Consider the following 23,985-nt stretch of genomic DNA (forward strand, 5'->3'; position numbering starts at 1 on the left):
GGATTTTTCAACAGCAGCTCTCTAAAAATTTTGGGCTTGATAATTTTGCTGCAGGGACTTCCTCTGTGTTGCAAGATGTTTAGGTAGCAGCAGCCCTGGCCTCCACCCACTAGATGCCGTAGCACCCCCTTCCCAGTCATGACAACCAACACGTTTCCAGATACTGCCACGTGTCCCCTGGGGAGGTATGTGGAGGACAGCACATAATTTAGGTAAACTAGGAAAGCTGAAGAAGCGGGGATGAAATCCAGGCAAAAGTTTGGTCTCTTCAGTTAGTGGCTTTAAATTTTAGCATTAACTCATTGATTTATAGTAGCTACGTTCTATTGACTCTGTTTCCTCATTTTAGTTAGCTAGTGTAATAGACATTAATGACAACATTTCTTTCTGACTGCTGGGAAGTGCTGGTGAGGTGGACGAGAAGGAGCATAGTATGCCTTCTTCTGAGTCTTGACTTGCAGCCTTTCTCAACCCCACATATTATCATTTACAGATCTGGTCCTTAAAATGAACCCAAATTTTCTTTAAGGAAGCTATGCTCCCGGGAATTCAAATGTATTTGAAAAGTTATAATACATAATCAGCACTGTCTTTATCCAAGGGAAAAATCAAGCTAATATGATATCATTTATTAACATCAAGACTAAATTCGGTAATTTTGCTCCCTTGGGCATTTATCTCATAATGAATTATGAACATCACTTAACATACAAATTGAACTGACTTCCAAAATATTTTTTAAAAATATAAGCCAGCTCAACAACAATAAAAAATAATTCAATTTAAAAAATGAGAAAAGGACTTAAAATAGGTATTACTCCAAAAAGGATAGCTGAATGGCCAACAAGCACAGGAAAAGATGCTCAATATCACTAATAATCGGGAAAAGCAACTCAAACCACTGTGAGATATCACCTCACATTCATTAAGATGGCTATTGTAATAAACAAATAGAAAACAGCAATTATTGGTGAGGATGTGGAAAAATTTAAACCCTTGTGCTTTAGTGGTGGAAACATAAAATGGTACAGCTACTATGGAAAACAGGATAGCAATTCCCTGAAATCTTAAAACCAGAATTGTCAAATGACTCGGGAATTCCAGCAAGACCACACCTGTACACCATGTGTGTGTGCGCTCAGTCGCTCAGTCGTGTCCAGCTCTTTGCGACCCCATGGACTGCAGCGTGCCAGGCTCCTCTGTCCACGGGGATTCTCCAGCTAAGAATACTGGAGAGGGTTGCCATGCTCTCCTCCAGGGGATCTTCCTGACCGAGGGATCAAACTCAGATCTTCTGCACTGTAGGCATATTCTTTACCATCTGATCTACCAGGGAAGCCCCAGAATACTGGAGTGGGTTGTCATGCCCTTCTCCAGGGGATCTTCCTGACCCAGGAATCAAACCAGGGTCTCCTGCATTACAGGTGGACTTTACCAGCTGAGCCACCAGGGAAGCTCACTATGTTTAGAGCAGCTTTATTCACAACAGCCCAGAGGTGGCTTCCCTTGTGGCTCAGCTGGTAAAGAATCTGCCCACAATGTTCAATCCCAGACTTGGGTTTGATCCCTGGGTTGGGGAGATCCCCTGGAGAAGGGAAGGCTACCCACTCCAGTATTCTGGCCTGGAGAATTCTATGGACTGTATAGTACATGGGGTCTCAAAGAGTCGGACACAACTGAGCAATTTTCACGTTCACTTTCAAGCAGTGGCAGCAACCCACCTGCCATCAATGGATGAGAGAAAAAACAAAATATAGTATAATAGAATATATAATGGAATATTATTCAGCCTTGAAAAAGAAGAAAATTCTGATAGGTGCTATAACATGCATGATTCTTGAGAACATTATGCTAAGTGCAATAAGCCAGGCACAAAAGGACAAATTTTGTATGATTCCACTTATATGGTGCTTTCCTGGTGGCTCAGAGAGTAAACTATCTGCCATACAGTGTGGGAGACCTGGGCTCAATCCCTGGGTTGGGAAGATCCCTGGAGGAGGGCATGGCAACCTACTCCAGTATTCTTGCCTGGAGAATCCCCATGGACAGAGGAGCCTGGTGGGCTACAGTCCATGGGGTTGCCAACAGTTGGACATGACTGAGCAACTAAGCATCACTTATATGAGGTACCTATTGGAGTCAAATTCATAGGGACAAAAAGCAGAATGGTGGTTGCTAAGGGCTGTAGAGAGGACAGAACAGGGAGCTGTTGTTTAATGGGTGTAGAGTTTCAGTTCTACAAGATGAAAAGAGCTCTGGAGATGGATGGATAGCAGTGATGGCCACACAACAATGTGAATGTATTTAATGCCACTGAAGTATATGCTTAAAGACGATTACGACGGTACATTTTATGTTATATGTATTTTACCTCAATTAAAACTTTAGAAAAATACAAGAAATAACAGGAAAGTATTAGCTGAAGTTAAGGCAGTATTTATTCAATTTCCCTGCAATCATATTATTTAAGGCATAAGTGATGGTTATTTGGCAAGAATACAATTCCCTTTAAAGCCTACATTAGTTGGATTTCAGTTCAGAAATGCTGCATATTTGGTACAAATTTGAGAGAATTTATTCTGGCATGCGCTCTTGTTTATGATAAATGGGTCTCTGCTTTACCATGCCTTGCCCAAACCTGGTCACTCTCAGTGCAAAGCATGGCTGGCTTTGCATCTGCTCTGAAGGTCACCTGGTTCACTGTGGCCTAGTCAAGTCATGTGAGCATGGACCAGGGCAGGCTGCCTGCTCTTCTCAGGCTGTGTTCTCGATGATGACCGCAATTCCTTGGCCACCTCCAATGCAGGCTGATCCTACAGCATATTTTCCACCCCGACGCCTGAGAAAGAAAGCAGTGGCTGAAAACTACTTGAATAAAGAATGTACAGAATTAGATAATCAATTAAATAGAATTTATAATGGTCACATTTGCAATATTCATTCTCATTCAGCTCATCAGCTCAATGTTTTCTCCAGTCCTCAATATTGGGGAAAAGAGGAGAAAGGATTTGGAAAGCTGAGTATTCTTATTTTTAAAAGTGTAGTAACACAGAAGATGGAGATAGAAACAAACATAAAACAGGAGGTAACTGGAATGGGCTGGAAGTTGAAGAAGGGGGAGTAAATATTAATATTCAGCCTCCTTGATTTATCTGTTCTAGATTTTTATGGACCTTAGAATAAGTATAATTACTGAAGTTTGTCTGTTTGAAAGGTCAGATAGTTTAGAAATATTTCATGTCCCTTTCATAAAAATTAAGACTCCTTTAAAGTACCATCCACTGTAATTCTTCAGTCCTGATAGAGCAACCTTGAGAAACCATCCAGGAATTATTTTTTGTGCAATCAATCACTCATTTCAACCCAATTATTGAGTGAAACAGGAGTCCTATTTACCCTAATGTCACAGGGAGCCAGAGTGATTTTCAAGCCTGGCATATTTGGTTTTGTTTCCAATTTTCCTACTAACAGAACAAAATGGTCCAAAAGACACGGTACAGGAGAAGCTCTTCTGTTAAAACTGCAAAGTATCAAATGCACAGAAGGCTGGAGCCTTGGAAACAGTAAAGGAAAAACTTAGACCCCAATTGTCAGTTTGCTTAGGTTTCTTAAAGGACAGCATCTTGACCAGCACTTTGTTTTCTGAAATAATTGTGTCTTACTCCTGTAACGAGCACTAGAATGCAAGTGCCCTGAGAGCAGGGCCTCATTATGGGCTCCCTGCTGTGCACCCGCACCGGGGGTGGGCCACACGAACGCTGGGCCCCCAGTGAACGCGTGCCAAGTGGCTACGCTGCCCATGCGGGGAAGAGCCCGTGTCACAAGAGTAGACACCAACAAACCAACTGAGTCGTCAGTAAGGTCTGTGAAGAAGGCGTGCGCAAATCATGGAGAAAAGCAGGGCAAGGGGCTATGAGGAAGAATGGGCAAATGCTGGACTGTTCTGGGGAACCCTACATTCATGCATTTACACAAAGGACAGCAAATCTGAAAACCAACAATTTCTAGCACGTACCTTAATTCATGAACCAGGTGTGCAGTAATTCTTGACCCAGATCCTGCTAATGGGTGACCCAAAGCAATGGCCCCTCCATTCACATTGGTCTTACTTGGGTCAAGATTCAAACTCTTTTCAACTGCCAAGTACTGAGGAGCAAAAGCTTCATTCACCTTTAAAACAATCAAAACACTTAATAAAAATCCTTATTCACAAACTTATTTTTAACCGAGAACTGTCCAGTCCTAATGATTGCTAACTTTCCTGTTTTTTTTTTTTTTTCCCCACTTAAATTACCTTGCAAGGTTATTTTATCTTCAATCATTCTTCATAAATGGGTGTATTTACTAAGCGATACTTTAAGTGTTAACGCATCCCTTAGAGCAGTAGTCCCCAACCTTTTTGGCACCAGGGACCAGTTTCATGGACTGGAGGTGGGGGTGGGGATGGTTTTGGGATAAATTCAAGTGCATTGCCATTTATTGTGCACTTTACTTCTAGTATTATCATCAGCTCCACCGCAGACCACTCAACATTAGATCCTGGAGGTTGGGGACCTCTGCCTTAAAGGAATCCTCAGTGATACTACACATGGATCCTAGACTAGAAGCAATGGGGTACTATAGAAAACCCATACGTTCTACAGCCAGATGGATAGTTCACATCTTGGCTGTATGCATGTTCTTTAAATTCTCTTGACACTCAACTTTCTTCACTGGTAAAATGTGACTGTTGTATCATCTTAAGAGTTACTGTTAACATTAAATGAAATCATGGGTATTAAGTGTTTAGTGTATTATCTGTACAAGCAAATATTCAATAAATACTTGCTCTTATTATTACTACTAACCCATTTTACTAGCCATACTTCCAAGAAGAAACTGACAGACAATAAAGAATAAACCTGCAGAGCCAGACACCTGAGAGGAATAGTTACCATGTTGAAACACGGCCAGAACTAGAAAGTTTCATATTGTTGCATTACACTTAACAAGGCTGGCCAGGAGCATTACCTTATTTCATGTTTACAGAATTATATTTTCACATGATCTCAGCAGAGAATTTTATAGAGAAGGATACTGACTTTTAAAAAGGCAGCTTTTCCAGGGCTGGGATAAAAATCCACCCTTGTGTTCTCTCCTACTATATTTTGTGCTCTCCCGAGATGGTGCTTTACTTCCCTTAGATCCAACATTTATTTTTCCATTTTATATAGTCACGAGGTACTGAGAGACCTAGAGTATGCTGTGAAACTAGGCTTTTGAACCCAGGAAAAACTACCTCATGATCATCAAAAGTCTCAAAGACAATCACATCAGGGTATGGAGAGGTATGTCCTTGAGTGTTTACACATCTATAAATGCTGATGAACATCTCTACAGAGATGAATATTTTTAAGGTTTAAGTGTGAAATCTGAAGTCAGAAATTCAGTGGTACTTATTTGCTAATATAAATATAGTAATTAAGCAGCTTAATTACCTAAAATGTTCAAATACTTCCCAAATGCTGAATGTATATAACCCATCTTTAAGCATATTCTTAATCCTTTCTTTTAATTGTACTAAACATTTAAGATGCTTTTGTTCTAACATAAAGAAATCACTCTCCCAATAAATCTAAGTTTCCAGTGCCAAAAATTATGACAGATGCATTCCAAATCAACCCACAACGGTGGTGTAAAAGCCAAACCTAAGTTTTGGGGTTGGGGTTGGGTTCTGTTAACTTGGCAGAAGTGTAAGAAACTTAGATTTGGGATTAGATTATTGTTTTTCTATTAGGTCAATTTTTTTTACCTGTATTTTTCTACTTTAATCCATAAAATAAAGTTATTTATTTCTCACCCACCTTAACAAACATTCAATTCAGTTCAATAGGCACATTAATAGTCTAAAATGTATTATTAATAGCAGAATCTTACAAGGTCATAAAAGGTACCCAAGAATTATACTTTAGTAGAGGAAGAAAGGCCCTTTGAATTATTCAGATATAAATACAGCATTTTAATAAGGTAGGGCCTGATTATATGTCAACACAGGCATACAATGAAAGTAATACTTGTTTAGATTCACATCATTTGGAAACTTTAAAGGTACTAAAACATAAAGACCTATAAAAATCAAACTAAAGCCATCTATGCTATAGAAGTTGACGGCTTATTCCATGTTGTGAAAAATGTAGAACACTTACTTCTACCAAATCCATATCCTTAAGACTCAGCCCTGTTTTCTTCAGTGCTCCACTGATAGCAGGGACAGGACCTATATTAGAACAAAAACCAATTTCATCTTGTAAATATCAGATTTCTCCTTTTTTACTAAACAGGTAAGTAAGGAGGAAATAATGTGACAGTAACTAAAAATCTTGCTACCCTGATAGCACACAATATTAAATGACATGACAGTAAGAAACAGAAAATGGGACAAGGATGAAAAGCTGTTCATGCAAATTGTAGACGAGAGACTTAACATAAAAAATTCTACCATAAATGACCTTAAGAGTTCAAACAACCCAAGGAGTGAGGTTTTGTATAGACGGTTTGTTAAAATGTATTTTATTTTTTTTAACTTTAGTTTTTAAAAAAAGTTTTGGCCACTCAGTGCAACTGGCACGGGGATCTTAATTCCCTAAAGAGGGATCAAAACCAGGCCACAGCAGCGAAAGCACCAAGTCCTAACTACTGGACTGCCAGGGAATTCCCATGTATAGATAGTTCTTAATACCAAATGCCAAGGCAAACTGAGTACTCTCCTGGAATACAAATCATACATTCCCAGTAGAGAAGTGACTGTGGCTATGCTCTGAATTTTCAGGCCCATTTTGGACAAAAGGCAAGAAATAGCACGGTATCTCCACATGGGCACACCAAGATAAAAAGATACCAGGCACTTCAGGGAAAAGATAGCTAAAGCAAGGAGATGTTTGTAACCCCAACAGGAGGCAGAGATTCAAAATAAAACATAACTCTCACTGAAGAAATGCAAATCCACCTTTAAAAACTTTGGAAATAAACTCTAAGTCCCAGATTTCTGATGATCACTAATGACAGTTCAATTTTTTTGTTCAGTCGTTAAGTCGCATCTGACTCTTTGCGACCCCATGGACTGCAGCACACCAGGCTTATTCATCCTTCTTTATTTCCTGGAGTTTGCTCAAATTCAGGTCCATTGAGTCGGTGATGCTATCTAACTATCTCATCTTCTGCTGCTCCCTTCTCCTTCTGCCCTCAATCTTTCCCAGCATCAGGGTCTTTTCCATTGAGTCAGCTCTTCACATCAGGTGGCCAAAGTATTGGATCTTATTTTTAATATTGCTCATAATTTTAAGTAAATTGATATTTCTTTCCAAAATATAAAAAATCTGGCTAGGGATGATTATCTACTTCTCTATCTTCCCTTAGAGAATAAAACTTCCATAAACATCTAAAAAGAAAAATATGTGGTGTTTTGTTGAATTCAAGTAGTCAAACATTTTATAACAAGCTTCACAAACATATGTAAGGTAAAATGGGAAATCAGTCTTCACAAGAAAAGCATAACACAATCTAAATATAATAATTAATTTGGTCACCTAGTTAAAAAGCTTCTTGGACAATTATCTGTTGATGGGTAGGGCTACCAAAAAATGCTTTCCAATTTAAAGCATCAGTTCTATATGGGCTACTGATTTAATATAGAATCTAATTCCAGATTCTCTTTGTATCTTTAAGACATGAAAATGGATAAATAGTCAATAGCAGAGCATCGATTATCCAGCGTGGTCAGGGGATGCAGTACCCACAGGTGTGAAAGCTACACACAACTAAAAGCTGAGGATATAAAACCACTGTTTACACCTCCCTGCCTTCATAATCATGACTAAATGTGTATTAACTTAGAATTGTTATAGTCAATTTTAACAATATGCTAGGCTACAAGCTAATTTTTAAAGGACTGTTTCCCTACCACTTTGCTATTTACTGGGCCTTAGGAAGGTATAGTAGTTTTGCTGGGAAAAGGACACCTTATTTCTAGTATTGGCTCCTACCACTAATAGCTGTGTAACCCTTGGGTACCTTTGATAGCTATAAGCTTCTCATCCAAAGTGCTTTGAGCTGGTTTTTAACCTGTTACTTTTAAGGATATCTTTCTACAAATGAAGCCCAATAACAGGTAAAGCTATAGCTGTCCCAGTTGAAGAGGCTCAAAGTTCCATGTACCCATCCCCTATCACTGCCTCTCATGGGGAGGTCCAGGGAGCACTGCTTCTCCATAACTGTGTCCTTCCTTGGAACCATTAATTGCGCCTTTCAATTCCTGGCTTTCCACCTTTTTATGATCTGTACCTACTGGGCAGGGCTAAGCATTGCTATATGTTGAATAACTGCATAACTGGAGAACAACTATTCTTAGAATTTGGATTGATGAATCAATCTCCACCACATACTCAATAATCTACTCTCCCTTATTTATTCAGCTGGTGCATTTCATGCAGTTACCGTGTTTGGCCCCATATTATACCTGAGAGATGAGCTATTTAGGTGAGGGGGAGGGCATCATATGGTGTGGGACAGAGCTCTGTCCCAACCCTGAGGAAAAATAGAATTCTTCCACAATGGCATTTATTGTATACTACAGGGCAAATATTCAGGCCCAAGAATGGAAGGAAAAAAAACTAAACTTTCTTGTTCACTGACCATGTCAATGTATTAGAAACTCTTAAGAGAGGTTAAACTGAAAACTGTAAAATAACTACTTCTCTATATCAAATAAATATGGTTGATCATCAAAACCAGCTATATACTGAAAAAACCCCATATTCCAAGATTCTACCTGGACCTACTAGATCAAACAAAATTTTGAGGTGGACTGGGGTTATGGTTAGATTTTGATCATCATTTGAGGTTGGGAACTACTGCCATAAATACCAAAATGATAAATGCCATACCAATACACAGATGTTTAATTTTTAAAGCTATCTTTCATTTCTAAGACAAAAGTTGTACTTTGTTGACAGTAGGTAGCTAAAAGTTAGTAAGTTTTTAAGACCATAATAAAGAAAAAACAAATGACTTTTAACAGATGGTTCCAAAGCTTGCAGTTCTGGTTGACGTAACTTAACAACACAGTGAAAAATGACAAGGTATGGACATGCCAGCCTCCTTTCTGAGGAATTCTGTACAGAGATGAATCTCTCAAGGACATGGCAACAAACATGGCTGGTATTAATTTAGTCCCAAATCAACATAAGTGATTTTTATCTGAGTAGCACCTAGAGGCTTACACTGAAGGACTTCTGAGAAGGCAGGCTGGAAATAGGTGATCTCCCTTTAAATCTTAGGACCTACTTCAAAAACCCATTTAGTCAGTCAAAAAAGGCCTAAGTATATAGGAAAATCTTTTGGCTCACCAAAAATCTGAATCTATAACCTACGGCAGGCTTTTTCTTGGGGTATGAAGGTATAGGTGGGATAGATCAAAGCCAATTTTATTTTTGTGAGGCACATAATTGGCTCCCTGTCTCCCCAGAGAATGATGCAGAAACTATTAAAATTCAGTATTATCTACAGTTCCTAGCAGTGTATCCAGCAAAAAGTTTTTTGTTTTCCTTCTAATTCATATTTTTGGAGCCAAGACTATACATATTCGTAGGGAGTTCCAAATTTTCTCCTGCTAGTATTCTGCCAATTGAGATGCACTGTTTAGAATTCTTCATTTTCCTATTAAGTCATAAATAGGTCAGGTGCATTATTTCTTTGACTTCCTGAGGCAACAGAGGGAAAAGAGCACTGGGACAAGACTTGGATTCACATCCCCATTTCATCACTTACTGCTTTTGAACTTTAACAGACCATCCCCCCAAGCCTCAGTTTTTCTATTCACAAAGAAATCTCACTTACTAGGGTTGTGGGAAGATTAAATGAGCTACATGTAAAATCATGTGTAAAACACCCAGCGAGGTTGTATCTTCTCTACTTCGTCCCATGATCTCTCCCATCTCCCATTTTTGTCTGTCTTGTCATTACCTTGTAATGCTTCTCTGTTGTTTACTGTGTGTTAATTTTATATATCTTAAATGGACAACACGACACGATTACTGCCCACAAGGAGTTTACATGGTCTTGATCTTCCCGTTGTGTCAAGCATAGCTTTTCATAAAGATGGGTTGTTTAAATGACTGATGACCAATTTCCTCTTCCCCAAAAGTGACCTTGAATGTGGCTACTGTTTCAGGAATCTGAATGCCAAAGGTGATTTATCTCCAGAAACATAACCGAACCAATTTGTATCACTATAAACTTACCAATACCCATGATAGTGGGATCACATCCAGACACAAAATAGCCCACAATTCTTGCCAGTGGTGTGAAGTTATGTTTTTTAACAGCATCTTCACTAGCTATGATAACAGCTCCAGCACCATCGGAAACCCCCTTGGAAACAAACACATGATTAACTAGAGGATAAAAGAATATAGTTCATCAAGCTTTGAGCCAATGGAGTGCTGTTAGGATTATGGCAACATATAGGAAGCAGCCCCATAATCTGGAACACAACAAGTAGCGCTAGTGATAAACTGCTGTATTAAAGAGATTGTCTCAGGCACAGAACACGAGCTCACTAAGCGAAACAGGAAAGAATGTAAAGGAAAAGCTTATATCCCGACGTGGGTAGATTTAAGAAGAAATCTGATGAGGTGCACACATGAGGAAGAAAAAGTAAAATAATAAACCAGGTAGATTTCACTGTACAGCAACACGGAACTCGGCTCCATGTCATGTGGCAGCCTGGATGGGAGGGGAGTTTGGGGGAGAATGGATACATGTATCTGTAGGGCTGAGTCCCTTTGCTGTTCACCTGAAACTACCTCAACATTGTTTGCTAGTTGGCTACAGATCAGATCAGATCAGTCGCTCAGTTGTGTCTGACTCTTTGCGACCCCATGAATCGCAGCAGGCCAGGCCTCCCTGTCTATCACCAACTCCCGGAGTTCACTGAGACTCACGTCCATAGAGTCAGTGATGCCATCCAGCCATCTCATCCTCTGTCGTCCCCTTCTCCTCCTGCCCCCAATCCCTCCCAGCATCAGAGTCTTTTCCAATGAGTCAACTCTTCGCATGAGGTGGCCAAAGTACTGGAGTTTCAGCTTTAGTATCATTCCTTCCAAAGAAATCCCAGGGCTGATCTCCTTCAGAATGGACTGGTTGGATCTCCTTGCAGTCCAAGGGACTCTCAAGAGTCTTCTCCAACACCACAGTTCAAAAGCATCAATTCCTCGGCGCTCAGCCTTCTTCACAGTCCAACTCTCACATCCATACATGACCACAGGAAAAACCATAGCCTTGACTAGACGAACCTTTGTTGGCAAAGTAATGTCTCTGCTTTTGAATATGCTATCTAGGTTGGTCATAACCTTCCTTCCAAGGAGTAAGCGTCTTTTAATTTCATGGCTGCAGTCACCATCTGTAGTGATTTTGGAGCCCAGAAAAATAAAGTCTGACACTGTTTCCACTGTTTCCCCATCTATTTCCCATGAAGTGATGGGACCGGATGCCATGATCTTCGTTTTCTGAATGTTGAGCTTTAAGCCAACGTTTTCCCTCTCCACTTTCACTTTCATCAAGAGGCTTTTGAGTTCCTCTTATAAAAAGTTAAAAAAAGAAAAAGGTAGATTTCCTTCTAACAGTCTGAAAAGACTAAGAAATTGGCAGAGTATCATATAAGGGTCCCCTAATTTATTTTGGAGTATGAAAACCCTAATTAACAGAATATGAACACTACTAGCTTAGGCTAAGTAACTAAAGATCATTAGCATGAAAAGCATCTAAAAGATATTGCCTGATCAGTCTGCAGTGAACACAGTAAGAAGAGTTCAAGGTAGGCCCAGGTGCTACCTACCGACGCATTCCCTGCAGTAACGGTTCCTTCTTTCTTGAACACTGGAGGAAGTTTATTTAACTGCTCCATGGTTGTTTGGGGCCGAGGATGTTCATCTACTTGCATTGTCTCTTTTCCTTTCCTTGTCTTCACCTCAACTGGTGCCATCTCATAATCAAAGTAGCCAGCATCATTAGCTAAAATAGTAGAAAGACTGTTCATAAGAATGGAGAGAAAAAAAGAACATAAACTAGAAAAATGAAATCAAATTTATCCTTCAATTTAATTTCTGTTCTGTCCTTTCCTCTCAGTCTACTTTAATATAAGCTTTTATTACTTACATAATTTACCTTGTCTATTGGAGGATTTAATATACTGTCACTTATGCAGATACATTTTGTAATATTACAATTTTGACATTTGTTTTACTACAATATTTTTTATAAGGTACTGCTAGATTATTAGTGTTTGTCTGCTACCTACAGATGTAGTGACATCAAATGGATTTAATGCCCTTTTTTAACTTCTCTGGGTGAGATACAAAATAGTTTAAAAAGTTACCAAGTTGTATTAATACTGATAGTCTACAAGAATGTACACTTAAAATTTTACTAAGAGGATAGATCTCATGTTCACTGTTTTTAGCACAATAAGAAAAAAGGTTACCAAGTTATCTATGTCACCAAGTCATTTATCACTGAAATTTAATGACAGGCAATGTGAAGAAATTATATGTGCTATTACTGACACAGTTCTAAGTAAAACAGCTTATCTACTTCCAACCCCACTGACTGGAGTGGACGATAGTTAATCTAAAGCTTCAGAAATAGAGTAAGTCAGGAATGCATGCATGCTCAGTCACTCAGTAGTGTCTGACTCTTTGCAACCCCATGAACTGCAGCCCTCCAGGCTCCTCTATCCATGGCTTTTCCAGGTAAGAATACTGGAGTGGGTTGCCATTTCCTCCTTCAGGGGACCTTCCCAACCCAGGGATTGAACTCATGTCTCCTGCACTGGCAGGTGACTCTTTACCACTGAGTTACCTGGGGAGCCCAAGTTAGAAATAATACCACCTTAAAGTTGATGCCACTTCATAAAAGGCTAACACTTCATTTGTTTTTCACAACAATTCTGTTAGAGAAAAAGGGAAGGCAAATATTTTTACCTCTATTATTAGCACAGTGAATAAATGCTAGGTAAATAAATGATTGAAGTCAGAAAATGTGCCAGTGGCAAAACTAGAAACAAACTAATCTTGACCTTTAGACCAATACCTTTTCACTTAAATGTGTAACTAAAAATGGGAAGACTTGGATCAGTTCCATTCCACTTATCCATCTGAAATACTAAAATGAACTTTATCCTCACTATTTCACTTATTTAATACCCCCTAAATAAGAGTGTCTGCTCATTTATAATAGTTTAGTTTTCAAAACTCTTTTCAGGGGACTAACAGATTTCTTCAACTCACCATACTGATAAAAGAACAGCTGTCATTTTGCCCATTTTGGACTGGCTCACCAGCAGTGTGCAGTGTTACACACGGGCACCACAGCTGGGGCCTTGGGCTAGTTCTGGGTCTCTGAGACAGATGCAATGATTCTCAATTAGGAATGGGAGAGGGAAGTCATAAAAGGATTCCCAATGAGTCTTTCCCAAACATACCATCCCCTTCTTGTGAGTATCAGATGCCTCTTGGGGGACCACATCCTCTGCCCCAGGGAACTAGCACTTCCAAAAGACTGTATCATAGCCCTCAGAGTCTTCTACCGTTTGGAGCAAAATTCAAGTGTCTAGATAAGACCAATTATCCACACTACTTTTTAAGTAGCATTCACATACTTCAAAAGAGAAACTTCCAGTTAATTTGCAATCATTAACAGAATATTCAATATTTAACCATTAAAAACAAAGAAATAATAAAAAAAATGTGAGTTTCAATAGACATCATTTTAAACAATATTATTATATGGCCTTTATAATCTAAAAGGATAAAAACCTTTCCTAGTTTTCTTTCTAAAGGTATCTGTAATAACCACTTTCACTGACCAGCTTTCCACCTCTGCTGTGACTGCAGGGCGTATCTGTCACAATCTTCTCTGCTTATTTGATGTTTTACAGCAAGATTCTCTGCAGTAATTGCCATCGGCATTTGGATATGCATATCTGTTAATCCTGTCCACAGAGCGTCTTCCAGCTATTAAAAGACATTAATAAAGTCATTTGTAAAATTTGAAAGTAATATGTTAACATTTCGTTAAATAATCAACAGTTCCAACAAAAAAGGTAAAAGTAAAATGAGATTTTCTGATGAGCATTTACTATTACTATGATTTATATTTGGTTTTGAGACATTTTCTAAAAAAACTCCTAGAGGAAAACATAGGCAAAACACTCTTTGACATACATCACAGCAGGATCCTCTATGATCTACCTCCCAGAGTAATGGAAATAAAAGCAAAAATAAACAAATGGAACCTAATTAAACTTAAAAGCTTTTGCACAACGAAGGAAAGTATAAGCAAGGTGAAAAGACAGCCTTCAGAATGGGAGAAAATAATAGCAAACGAAGCAACTGACAAAAAATTAATCTCAAAAATATACAAGCAACTCCTACAGCTCAATTCCAGAAAAATAAACGACCCAATCAAAAAATGGGCCAAAGAACTAAACAGACATTTTAGATGGCTAACAAACACATGAAAAGATACTCAACATCACTCATTATCAGAGAAATGTAAATCAAAACCACAATGAGGTATCATCTCAATCCAGTCAGAATGGCTGCTATCAACAAGTCTACGAACAATTAATGCTGGAGAGGGTATGGAGAAAAAGGAGCCCTCTTACACTGTTGGTGGGAATGCAAACTAGTACAGCCACTATGGAGAACAGTGTAGAGATTCCTTAAAAAACTGGAAAGAGAACTGCCATATGACCCAGAAATCCCACTATTGGGCATACACACTGAGGAAACCAGAATTGAAAGAGACACGTGTACCCCAGTGTTCATCGCAGCACTGTTTATAATAGCCAGGACATGGAAGCAACCTAGATGTCCATCAGCAGATGAATGGATAAGAAAGCTGTGGTACATACACACAATGTAGTATTACTCAGCCATTAAAAAGAACGCATTTGAATCAGTTCTAATGAGGTGGATGAAACTGGAACCTATTATACAAAGTGAAGTAAGCCAGAAAGACAAACACCAATACAGTATACTAACGCATATATATGGAATTTAGAAAGATGGTAACAATAACCCTGTGTACGAGACAGCAAAAGAGACACTGATGTATAGAACAGTCTTAGGGACTCTGTGGGAGAGGGAAAGGGTGGGGAGATTTGGGAGAATGGCATTGAAACATGTAAAATATCATGTATGAAACAAGTCGCCAGTCCAGGTTCGATGCACAATACTGGATGCTTGGGGCTGGTGCACTGGGATGACCCAGAGGGAGGGTATGGGGAGGGAGGAGGGAGGAGGGTTCAGGATGGGGAGCACAGGTATACCTGTGGCGGATTCATTTCGATGTTTGGCAAAACTAATACAATATTGTAAAGTTTAAAAATAAAGTAAAATTTAAAAAAAAAAAAAAAAGAAAGATGGTAACGATGACCCTATATGCGAGACAGCCAAAGAAACACAGATGTAAAGAACAGTCTTTTGGACTCTGTGGGAGAAGGTGAGGGTGGGATGATTTGAGAGAATAGTATTGAAACATGTATATTATCATATGTGAAGCAGATCGCCGGTCCAGGTTTGATGCATGAGACAGGGTGCTCAGGGCTGGTGCCCTGGGATGACTCTGGGGGATGGGACGGGGAGGGAGGTGGGAGGGGGATTCTGGATGGGGAACACATGTATGCCTGTGGCTGATTCATATCAATGTTTGGCAAAAACCACTACAATACTGTAAAGTAATTAGCCTCCAATTAAAATAAATTAATTAAAAAATAAAAAATAAAAACACCATAATAAAATGCACACATTCTCTGCTCTAAACACAGGGCTCTAAGGAGGACCAACAGTGCTAAATGTGCAGGGTAAGAATGTAGGAAGTCATCCTACAATCAAAGCTTAAACCCTCAAGGTTCCATTTCGTAAGAAACTTCAGTTCTCATGCAACGTTTCCCTGTAGCCACCTCTGTAAGGCAGTTATGAACACCCTCAGAAAGAGTATAGCTGTGCTCTTTTTTCCATCCCACACCTCCAGTGGCAGCAATAGCAGGTTCTACCAGTTACTGTGAGACTAAAAAAGCCCGGGATAGGCTGGGTTTTGTTATCCAATTAGTTAGTCTCTGATAAATGGGCCCCACCTGTTTCTTCTAGACTGCCTTGTCACCCTTTGAGTTGTTGACCTGTCTTTCCAAAGGTTTTCTCAAATGTATTAGGAATCTTACATATTATCTCATATTATTTAAGTGTTATTCAGTTCAACTTTCAAAAAGGCCAGGTGAGAAACAGGGTGGACAGGATAAATCAAAGATTATGACTGGGAAAGCCTAAGAACATACAATGTCATTGGCCCTTTGATGCAAAAAGGACAGCACACTATCACTCTTAACAGTACTACTCAGGCGGTTCATAAAGGACTGTTGTTTATCTGACTGACTTGGGACACTATAACCTATTTCAAGAGAATGTTTTCTTTGGTAAAGAAGAAATCTATTTGATGGAGATTGCTCCAGAAATAAAATTTCCATTAATTATGGCAAAGATTTAATTATTTGGCTTACCAGTTGTTCAGTAGAGAGATTAATTCAATCTTTACCCATCTGTTTAATCCATTACTTCCCTTGCTTCATCTCCCCAAGTGTTAATTACACTAGCAGACGTGTGCTGAGATAAAGTCAAATTTTATGTGAGTTAAAATGTCAAAATCAACAACTATGAAATAGTTTACAGATTTCAAATAATTCATATCTTGCCAACTCCCTATTAACAGAACTGGTTTAAGTTTTTTTCTCTGCCCCAAAATGGTATTATTAAAATTACAGTATAATAGCATAGAAATAATTCTTAAAAATTTTAATGATTCCAACCTTGAGCTCTGATCCAAGCTTAGTTCCAAAACGAATATTTCTGACACAGTAGGGAGCCTGGCTCATGCTTTCAGTTCCTCCACACAGGACAACTTCAGAGTCTCTAGAACAAATTTCCTATTTAAAAACAAACAAACAACACCACCAAAATCCTTTTATTGTGACGGAAATATGTATTAAGCAGTAAACCAACAGCGAAGCTAATAAGTGCCCTTCTTACAGTCAAATGTTCACATTACAGTGTCTCAAAGGGAAATAAAAGTGATTTCAAAGCGAATGTAAAATATTCATTCCCAAGATACAAGGAGGAAAAAAGCTAGCAGACTTCTCAATCATTTATGCAGAAGTAACAAATCCTACCTACATTTTGACAAAGAATGGTAATTCTTAACTCAATACACATCTTGAAAACTAGCAGAGATATTATAGTATAAATGTACAGATTGCCAGCAGATAAAAGAATAAGCCATTAAAAAGGCAAAAGTAAAATCTATCCCATTAATCAATGGACTTGAAGTAGACCAGCTTTATAAAAACTATGTTAACCTATGGTAGTCATAAACAGGAATCTGTTTACTCCAATTTTTCCCACTATTTGCATTTCTCAGAAAAACCCCAAATAACAATCCTCCAGGAGCCCAATGTTTAAAATGATTGCTAGGAAAATCAGGGTACATATGTTGTAACAGAAATAAATAAATGTGAAAGTAACTTGTTCATTACAATATGTTTTATCTTTCATTTTATTTTGTAATAAAAGATGAAGACTTTGAAAACATAAAGACATTGACAAATTAAATTTTACTGTGTCCCTTTTCCTATGCTCAAGGGAGGAAATCTATTTGCTCAACTATCCCTCGAAGAGATACTAGTTTGTCCTTTGACCAACAGTATTATTCAGTACCTTTATAATAAAATACATTTCATATCATCATCTAAATTCTCCAACTCCCTTCCTTACCTTATAGTCTTTATTCACTGTTTTGAACTGCCTTACCTGGAACTCTTGTAGACCTGGCATCAGATTCTGCCACTACAACTTAGTAAACTTAATGCCTTTAATAATCAATTTCCTTGCCTATAAAATGGGAATAACAGTTCTTGCCTCATAGGACTATTGTGATGATTATGTGAGACACTGAATGTAAATCTATGTCTGGCACATAGGAAGCACTCAATAAAAATGAGTCATGACTAGCTTTTTAAAAACTGTGATAAAATACACATAGCATAAAACTTACCATTCTAATCAACTCTAGCTGCGCAAGTCATTAAGCACATTCACAATGTTATGCAACCAACTACCATTACTTCCAGAAGTCTTATCAGCTTCCAAAATGAAACCCTGTATCCATTAAAGACTAACTCCCCATTTTCTCTTCCCCACTGGCCCCAGCAATCCCCATTTTACTTTCTGTCTCTATGAATCTGACCAATCTAGGGACCTCATATAAGTGGACTCAGACAGTATTTGTCCTTTAGTGACTGGCTTATACCATTTAGCATGGTGTTTCCAGGGTTCATCACTAGCTTTTATGAAATGATTTTCTTGCATGCTCATAATGTATATATCCAAAAAATGATTTTCTTTCTATGAATATTTTTCCAAGAAAAATCAAATATTGACCTCTCTTCATAAATACTATAAAATTAAAAACATGATGTTACACTGAAGTGAGGCATTTCCTCTCAGTTCAGTTCAGTCGCTCAGTCGTGTTTGACTCTTTGTGACCCCATGAATTGCAGCACGCCAGGCCTCCAGGTCCATCACCAACTCCCGGAGTTTTCCCAGACTCATGTCCATCGAGTCAGTGATGCCATCCAGCCATCTCATCCTCTGTCGTCCCCTTCTCCTCCTGCCCCCAATCCCTCCCAGCATCAGAGTCTTTTCCAATGAGTCAACTCTTCACATGAGGTGGCCAAAGTACTGGAGTTTCAGCTTTAGCATCATTCCCTCCAAAGAACACCCAGGACCAATCTCCTTTAGAATGGACTGGTTGGATCTCCTTGTAGTCCATGGGACTCTCAAGAGTCTTCTCCAACACCACACTTCAAAAGCATCAATTCTTTGGTGCTCAGCTTTCTTCACAGTCCAACTCTCACATCCATACGTGACCACAGGAAAAACCATAGCCTTGACTAGACAAACTTTTGTTGGCAAAGTAATGTCTCTGCTTTTGAATATGCTATCTAGGTTGGTCATAACTTTCCTTCCAAGGAGTAAGCGTCTTTTAATTTCATGGCTGCAGTCACCATCTGCAGTGATTTTGGAGCCCCAAAAAATAAACTATATAAATATAATAAAAAAAAATAAATCTATTTCCCATGAAGTGATGGGACCAGATGCCATGATCTTCATTTTCTGAATGTTGAGCTTTAAGCCAACTTTTTCATCAAGAGGCTTTTTAGTTCCTCTTCACTTTCTGCCATAAGGGTGGTGTCATCTGCATTATCTGAGGTTATTGATATTTCTCCCGGCAATCTTGAGTCCAGGTTGTGCTTCTTCCAGCCCAGCGTTTCTCATGATGTACTCTGCATATGAGTTAAATAAACAGGGTGACAATATACAGCCTTGATGTGCTCCTTTTCCTATTTGGAACCAGTCTGTTGTTCCATGTCCAGTTCTAACTGTTGCTTCCTGACCTGCATACAAATTTCTCAAGAGGCCAGTCAGGTGGTCTGGTATTCCCATCTCTTGCAGAATTTTCCACAGTTTATTGTGATCCACACAGTCAAAGGCTTTGGCATAGTCAATAAAGCAGAAATAGATGTTTTTCTGGAACTCTCTTGCTTTTTCCATGATCCATCGGATGTTGGCAATTTGATCTCTGGTTCCTCTGCCTTTTCTAAAACAAGCTTGAACATCTGGAAGTTCACGGTTCACATATTGCTGAAGCCTGGCTTGGAGAATTTTGAGCATTACTTTAGTAGCGTGTGAGATGAGTGCAATTGTGCGGTAGTTTGAGCATTCTTTGGCATTGCCTTTCTTTGGGATTGGAATGAACCTTTTCCAGTCCTTTTCCAGTCCTGTGGCCACTGCTGAGTTTTCCAAATTTGCTGGCATATTGAGTGCAGCACTTACACAGCATCATCTTTCAGGATTTGGAATAGCTCAACTGGAATTCCATCACCTCCATAAGCTTTGTTTGTAGTGATGCTTTCTAAGGCCCACTTGACCTCACATTCCAGGATGTCTGGCTCTAGGTGAGTGATCACACCATCATAATTATCTGGGTCATGAAGATCCTTTTTGTACAGTTCTTCTGTGTATTCTTGCCACCTCTTCTTAATATCTTCTGCTTCTGTTAGGTCCATACCATTTCTGTCCTTTATCGAGCCCATCTTTGCATGAAATGTTCCCTTGGTATCTCTAATTTTCTTGAAGAGATCTCTAGTCTTACCCATTCTGTTGTTTTCCTCTATTTCTTTGCACTGGTCACTGAGGAAGGCTTTCTTATCTCTTCTTGCTATTCTTTGGAACTCTGCATTCAAATGAGTGTATTTTTCCTTTTCTCCTTTGCTTTTCGCTTCTCTTCTTTTCACAGCTATTTGTAAGGCCTCCCCAGACAGCCATTTTGCTTTTTTGCATTTCTTTTTCATGGGGATGGTCTTGATTCCTGTCTTGTGTACAATGTCACGAACCTCAGTCCATAGTTCATTAGGCACTCTATGTATCAGATTTAGTCCCTTAAATCTATTTCTCACTTCCACTGTATAATCATAAGGGATTTTATTTAGGTCATACCTGAATGGTCTAGTGGTTTTCCCTACTTTCTTCAATTTAAGTCTGAATTTAGTAATAAGGAGTTCATGATCTGAGCCACAGTCAGCTCCCGGTCTTGTTTTTGCTGACTGTATAGAGCTTCTCCATCTTTGGCTGCAAAGAATATAATCAATCTGATTTCGGTGTTGACCATCTGGTGATGTCCATGTGTAGAGTCTTCTCTTGTGTTGTTGGAAGAGGGTGTTTGCTATGACCAGTGCGTTCTCTCGGCAAAACTCTATTAGCCTTTGCCCTGCTTCATTCCGTATTCCAAGGCCAAATTTGCCTGTTACTCCAGATGTTTCTTGACTTCCTACTTTTGCATTCCAGTCCCCTATAATGAAAAGGACATCTTTTTTGGGTGTTAGTTCTAAAACATCTTGTAGGTCTTCATAGAACCGTTCAACTTCAGCTTCTTCAGCATTACTGGTTGGGGCATAGACTTAGATTACTGTGATACTGAATGGTTTGCCTTGGAAACAAACAGAGATCATTTTGTTGTTTTTGAGATTGCATTCAAGTACTGCATTTCGGACTCTTTTGTTGACCATGATGGCTACTCCATTGCTTCTAAGGGATTCTTGCCCGTAGTAGTAGATATAATGGTCATCTGAGTTAAAATCACCCATTCCAGTCCATTTTAGTTCGCTGATTCCTAGAATGTTGACATTCACTCTAGCCATTTCCTGTTTGACCACTTCCAATTTGCCTTGATTCATGGACCTAACATTCCAGGTTCCTATACAATATTGCTCCTTATAGCACTGGACCTTGCTTCTATTACCAGTCACATCCACAAGTAGGTATTGTTTTTGCTTTGGCTCCATCCCTTCATTCTTTCTGGAGTTATTTCTCCACTGATCTCCAGTAGCATATTGGGCACCTACAGACCTGGGGAGTTCCTCTTACAGTATCCTATCATTTTGCCTTTTCATACTGTCCATGGGGTTCTCAAGGCAAGAATACTGAAGTGGTTTGCCATTCCCTTCTCCAGTGGACCACATTCTGTCAATGCTGCTCTTACCTGACATCCACTCACAATGGACTGGAAACCAGAGCCACAGAGCCTGTTAATAGTGATAGCTGGGGTCTCTTTTGGGATTCCCACACGTAAACCAACATGTCTTGCCAAGTATATAGCATTTGAAGAACTCTGGAACAGAAGGAAAAGAAAAAGAATTGCCTCTATAAATCTAGGAAATCAAGAAGAAGGACAAAATATACTAAAATGTCCACAATCTTTAAAAAATTATAAACAATTTGGCTCTAAGGTATGACATAATACATACAGGTATAACATATTTTATACAATAAGTGTGAATGATTTGAATATAAACTGTAATTTGGTTGACTGGTTTTTAAACAAACTAAGTATGAGAAATTCTTATATTAAATCTTCAGGAGAATACAGAATTTTATAACAATCAGAGTTGTTTAAAAATGTAATAGGCTGTCTCAAAGTAGTATGTGCTTTACCAAAGGATGCATCTGAGACTGTGGTTCGCAACCTTGGCTGCACACTGTAATAACCAGGGAAGCTTTATTAACATAGAAACACACATAAAACAAGGTTATTTTTTGATCCGTTAAATACGTTGTGGCTGGAGGCTCACAGGAACTGTCATTTCACTGGGAACAGTTGTTCAGCAGTTGCTAATTCAGCATATTCTATGTGCTGAATATACAAAACAGACAAACTATACAAAACATAACTAGTGTGAATATTGAGAACTAACACCATGAACATTTGTGTGCCAATAAATTATATGCATGCATATTAAATCACTTCAGTGGTGTCCGACTCTTTGTCACTCTATGGACTATAGCCTGCCAGGTTCCTGTGTCCATGGGGATTCTCCACACAAGAATACTGGAGTGGACTGCCATGCCCTCCTCCAGGGGATCTTCCCAACCCAGGGATCAAACCCACGTCTCTTAAGTCTTTTGCACAGGCAAGCAAGTTCTTTAACCCTAGTGCCACCTAGGAAGCCCAATAAATTACTTAGGTGAAAAGGAAAAATGCCTTGAAAGAAATAAACTTCCAAAACCAAGTCAAGGAAAAATGAACAATCAGAATAGAACTGTAACAAGTGAGTTCAGTTCAGTTCAGTTCAGTTCTCAGTTGTGTCTGACTCTTTGCAACCCCATGGACTGCAGCATGCCAGGCCTCCCAATTCCCAGAGTTTACTCAAACTCATGTCCATTGAGTCAGTGATGCCATCCAACCATCTCATCTTCTGTCATCCCCTTCTCCTCCTACCTTCAACCTTTCCCAGCATCAGGGTCTTTTCAAATGAGTCAGTTCTTCACATCAGGTGGCCAAAGTACTGGAGTTTCAGCGTCAACATCAGTCCTTCCAATGAATATTCAGGACTGATTTCCTTTAGGATGGACTGGTTGGAATTCCTCACAGTCCAAGGGACTCTCAAGAGTCTTCTCCAACACCATAGTTCAAAAGTGTCAATTCTTTGATGCTCAGCTTTCATCATAGTACAACTCTCACATCCACACATGACTACTGGAAAAACCATAGCCTTGACTAGACGGACCTTTGTTGGCAAAGTAATGTCTCTGCTTTTTAATAAGCTGTCTAGGTTGGTCATAACTTTTCTTCCAAGGAGCAAGTGTCTTTTAATTTCATGGCCGCAATCACCATCTGCAGTGATTTTGGAGCCCCCAAAAATAAAGTCTGGCACTGTTTCCACTGTTTCCCCATCTATTTGCCATGAAGTGAGGGGACCAGATGCCACAATCTTAGTTTTCTGAATGTTGAGTTTTAAGCCAACTTTTTCACTCTCCTCTTTCATCAAGAGTTCTTTAGTTCTTCTTTGCTTTCTGCCATAAATGTGGTGTCATTCTGCATATCTGAGGTTATTGATATTTCTCCCCACAATCTTGATTCCAGCTTGTGCTTCATCCAGTCCAGCATTTCTCATGATATACTCTGCATAGAAGTTAAATAAGCAGGATGACAATATACAGCCTTGAAGTACTCCTTTCCTGATTTGGAACCAGTCTGTTGTTCCATGTCTAGTTCTAACTGTTGCTTCTTGACCTGCATACAAATTTTTCAGGAGGCAGGTCAGGTGGTCTGGTATTCCCATCTCTTTCAGAATTTTCCACAGCTTATTGTGATCCACACAGTCAAAGGCTTTGGCATAGTCAATAAAGCAGATGTTTTTCTGGAACTCTCTTGCTTTTTCGATGATTCAGCAGATGCTGGCAATTTGATCTCTGGTTCCTCTGCCTTTTCTAAATCCAGCTTGAACATCTGGAAGTTCATGGTTCACGTACTGTTGAAGCCCAACTTGAGAATTTTGAG

At 39.1% G+C, this 23,985-nt stretch overlaps 1 protein-coding gene across 2 annotated transcripts in view; it reads right to left on the reverse strand.

Annotated features, from left to right (window-relative positions):
• Positions 1-2,420: 2,420 nt before the first annotated feature.
• Positions 2,421-23,985, reverse strand: part of ACAA2 (acetyl-CoA acyltransferase 2) — a 35,090-nt gene continuing 13,525 nt past the window's right edge. The window contains exons 3-10 of one of the 2 annotated variants that reach the window (XM_055559255.1): positions 21,688-21,816; positions 16,901-17,017; positions 13,901-14,048; positions 11,873-12,048; positions 10,278-10,407; positions 6,186-6,256; positions 4,016-4,170; positions 2,421-2,839 (exon numbers count right to left, since the gene is read on the reverse strand). In XM_055559255.1, the coding sequence (XP_055415230.1) occupies positions 2,755-2,839; positions 4,016-4,170; positions 6,186-6,256; positions 10,278-10,407; positions 11,873-12,048; positions 13,901-14,048; positions 16,901-17,017; positions 21,688-21,816 (1,011 nt within the window). In that variant the 3' untranslated portion in view covers positions 2,421-2,754. The remainder of the gene's footprint in view (positions 2,840-4,015; positions 4,171-6,185; positions 6,257-10,277; positions 10,408-11,872; positions 12,049-13,900; positions 14,049-16,900; positions 17,018-21,687; positions 21,817-23,985) is intronic. The other variant, XM_055559256.1, reaches the window with a different exon arrangement.

This window comes from Bubalus kerabau, chromosome 21 (assembly GCF_029407905.1).
Source record: "Bubalus kerabau isolate K-KA32 ecotype Philippines breed swamp buffalo chromosome 21, PCC_UOA_SB_1v2, whole genome shotgun sequence".
Classification (NCBI taxonomy): domain Eukaryota; kingdom Metazoa; phylum Chordata; class Mammalia; order Artiodactyla; family Bovidae; genus Bubalus; species Bubalus kerabau.